Raw genomic sequence first — 3,647 nt, forward strand, 5'->3', positions numbered from 1 at the left:
TCGGTAAAGTAATTAATGATTGTGGGTTGACTACTGTAATGGTTGAGAGTAATTTGCTGGCAAACGGTTCAGTTAATGGGTTTTTAGAGGGAAAACACTTTAATCGCTGCAAAAGATTGCATCCTTTAGTAGCATTAGGACTAGAAATACTACATTTTAAATCATTTTTACAAAATGATAACATTACCTTAACTGAGGATATAATAGATGAAGTTAAAAGACTCCAAAATTGCAAAATTTCTTTGTTTGAAATTGAAAATGATGGCCTTAAAGAGCTGATAAATAACTACGGTATCTACAAACAACAAACCCTTAACGGGGAGCATGGTAAAACGTCACAATTTTATCTAATTTATATAAATCTTATACATCATTACTTGGACTTGTCTCGAAGTATTCGTGCTGGAAATTTTCAACTCTTTAAATCAGTGTTACCTAAAATTACAAGCATTTTTTTTATATTGAATCAACAAAACTATGCTAGGTGGAGCGTCAAATATTATGATAATCTACTGCAAGTTGACAAAACTCATCCTGATTTGTATGAAGGATTCCTAAAAGGCTGTTTTGGAATTAAAAGAACTACCAAGCCATTTTCAAGACAACCTATTGACCTGGTTCTAGAGCAAACTATAAATGCAGAAGCTGCAAGAAGGCTGACAGGTGTTACACACTTCACTAACTCAATTTCGGCGCGACAACGGTGGGCTCGAAACCATGATGTGAGATCTACAATTATAAGTCAAGTTTATCTTGAACTTGGACTACAAAAACATCAAGATATTTCAGCAGATTTGAATCCCCATAATATCAGGAAAAACGCCAAACAATTACAACAATTTGTCGCAACTTTCGATCAATTTATCAATCCTTTCAGTTTAGAAGTTCCCAAAGACCAATTAGTAAATATTTCATCAGGAAAGTCCGCATCACTGCCAGTAGAAGAATTTCTATTAAATTTAGAAGCTAACGGCGATAGCCTTCGAAAAACATTCATTTCTGAATGCCAATCTGATATTACGCGATTTGAAAAAGCTATTAAAAAAAAATCTATTAATAATTTTTCTAAAGATTATGAAAAAAAAAAAAATTAAAGTCGGTGGACAAATTCAAGAAGTTAAAATTCAAAGGGATTTATTTGGACGTATGCTGGGAATCTCAATGGATTACAGCATTGACATTTCAAAAATCTTATCCTACCCGATTACTTCAGTACCGTTGTCAATGTGTCATTTGGATGGGACCGTTTGCAAGACCGATAAATCTGCTTTGATGAAATGTTTAGAGAAAGAGGCCGAGCATGAACAGCCATCTCAAATTGATATTCTAATAATTTTTTTTTGTTACATACAATGAAAAATGTTCCTAGAAAATTCGGAGACATTTCTAAAAAAATGTTGCAGATGGTAACTCAATTAAAAGCGTCAAGAATTGATGTCGTTTTCGACCAGTATTTTACCCCATCGATAAAAGGATACGAACGTTCTCTGCGATTTGAATCTGCACAATTGGAGTATACTATTGCTGGTCCTGAACAAGTCCGTCCTAGTGACTTTGTCAAAGAATTAAAAAATTCTAATTTTAAAGAAGCTCTAGTTGATTTTTTTATTTTACACTGGGCTTCTGACGAAATGGCGCCGTTTATTGGCAATAAAATGATACATATAAATTTCAGAAAATGTCATTCGTTTACTGTTAATGAGGCCAAAAAAGTGATGTCAGGTGTAAATGAGGAATTGTCTTGCCCAGAGCATGAAGAAGCAGACACCAAAATAGTGTACCACGCGTGTAAAATTAACCATGAAGCAAACATTGTGATTCGAACTGTTGACACCGATGTTGCTGCTATAATGCTAAGTCACATGCATCGTCTTAATGATGGATCACATGTTTGGATGCTTACAGGAGCTGGAAATAATTTAAGATATGTGGACCTAACTAATATACACGCCAAATTAGGAGAATCTATTTGCAGAAGTTTACCTGGACTACACGCTTTCACAGGATGTGATTACAATCCTGCATTTTACAGAAAAGCAAAATTAAAACCGTTTAAATTGTTAAAAAAATATGTAGAGTTTCAACAAGCATTCATGAAGTTTGGTGACAGCAAAATCATCGAAAATAACAATGAACAAGTATTAATCTTCGATATAATTCAAAGTTTTGTATGCTATCTATACAATATGAATGATATCAATGATGTTGATGCTGCTAGGCTACAAATGTTTATTAATTCGTATACAGTATCTGATGTGAACGAAGCTTTTAATCGAAAAAAGTTGCAAAATTTCGATGCTAGCTGTTTACCACCTTGCAAAAGTGAGCTATGGCAGCAATTTTTGCGAGCGAATTACATATGTAGCATATGGAACAACGCTCACTTACAAAAGCCAACAGCATATAAACCAGTAAATAATGGTTGGATACTGGAAAATGACCACTACTATTTTAAATGGTTTGAAGGAGATCAATTACCGACTTATGTCAGCGAATCTCTAAAAACAGTTCCAGGTATTTGATAATTATGTTAAATTATTATACATTAATTTTGGACTATTTGTAATTAAATTAACTTGGTTTTTTTACTATTGCAGAAAACAATGAAGAAGGCGATATTGAAGACGATCAATCCACAGAATGGAATAATAGTGACGAGGAATATGGATGTATTGACGACGACGATGAAAATGATGAAAATGTTTAAAGATTTTATTAAAATAAATATATTTTTCTGTAACTTTTTTATTTTAAAAAAAATTTGCCCTTTGATATAATAAACAATAAAATTTGATTTACTTTATTTAATTTCATTCATTTAATTCATTGGCTTTACAATTTTGATAGAATTGAAAATAATAAACTTCGTAAAAATGAAAAATAATATAAATAAAATTATTAGAGTTTCGATATGATTGGAGTTGTATTAGAACAATTTTACTGAGTACTGTTTTAAATATTTGTTATTCAAACTGTAAAAATTTATTTAATGAAATTTCTTGACTAAGAAAAAAATAAGCTGCACAATTTGAACTTGATAACAGTGGATGCGCAGTGAAGGACCGCAATAGACCAAGCACTCTGTCTCACTCGCACTAGTTACTGTATACGTTCCTTGCTCCCCGAACTACTGCTCACTTTGAATGCGTCTAGCAAGATGATAGAACCGTCGAAACTGTCCGGCTATCATGTAAACATAGATTAATAGGCCCCCAAAAAATTATATATAAAATTGAGATTTTATAATATAACGTAAGTATAATTATAAATTATAATAGTTTAAGGGTGTCCGGCAGAGGGTTGCAACCATACTAACTGTCTGGCAATGAGCAACGCGAGTTTTGATATTATTATGAATCAAATATAAAAAAATTAAGTTTTATTTTATGATAAATTTGAGATGGAATTTTATACACCTTTGTTACCTGTTACCTGCCAAAGCCACCGCTGCCTCAGCTTCATGGGTGGGGATCATTCTTACCTGTACTAGGGACACACATAGAAAAATTTTCAGCTTTTATGAAAATCCGAAGGTCTGGCACTCACGGGCTCTTGGACTATTTCTTTCAAACCGAAAAAAGATGTGGTGAAATACTTGAGGAATAATGATGTTCTGTTAGCAATCCAGAGGAATAACACCGAGTCAT

The 3,647-nt window shown here is 32.8% G+C and overlaps 1 protein-coding gene across 1 annotated transcript; it reads left to right on the plus strand.

Annotated features, from left to right (window-relative positions):
* The first annotated feature begins 1,339 nt into the window (after nucleotides 1-1,339).
* LOC123686336 lies at nucleotides 1,340-2,740 on the plus strand. Its single transcript, XM_045626390.1, has 2 exons — nucleotides 1,340-2,514; nucleotides 2,598-2,740. Exons 1-2 carry the CDS (start codon nucleotides 1,353-1,355, stop codon nucleotides 2,705-2,707), a joined length of 1,272 nt encoding a protein of 423 aa, XP_045482346.1. The 5' UTR covers nucleotides 1,340-1,352; the 3' UTR covers nucleotides 2,708-2,740.
* Nucleotides 2,741-3,647: the final 907 nt, after the last annotated feature.

Source organism: Harmonia axyridis, chromosome X, assembly GCF_914767665.1.
Source record: "Harmonia axyridis chromosome X, icHarAxyr1.1, whole genome shotgun sequence".
Lineage (NCBI taxonomy): Eukaryota > Metazoa > Arthropoda > Insecta > Coleoptera > Coccinellidae > Harmonia > Harmonia axyridis.

Coding starts and splice junctions, on each gene's coding strand:
- LOC123686336 (XM_045626390.1), top strand. CDS start 1,353: ATGAAAAATGTTCCTAGAAAATTCGGAGACATTTCTAAAAAAATGTTG. Junction 2,515..2,597: donor ATCTCTAAAAACAGTTCCAG/GTATTTGATAAT, acceptor TTACTATTGCAG/AAAACAATGAAGAAGGCGAT.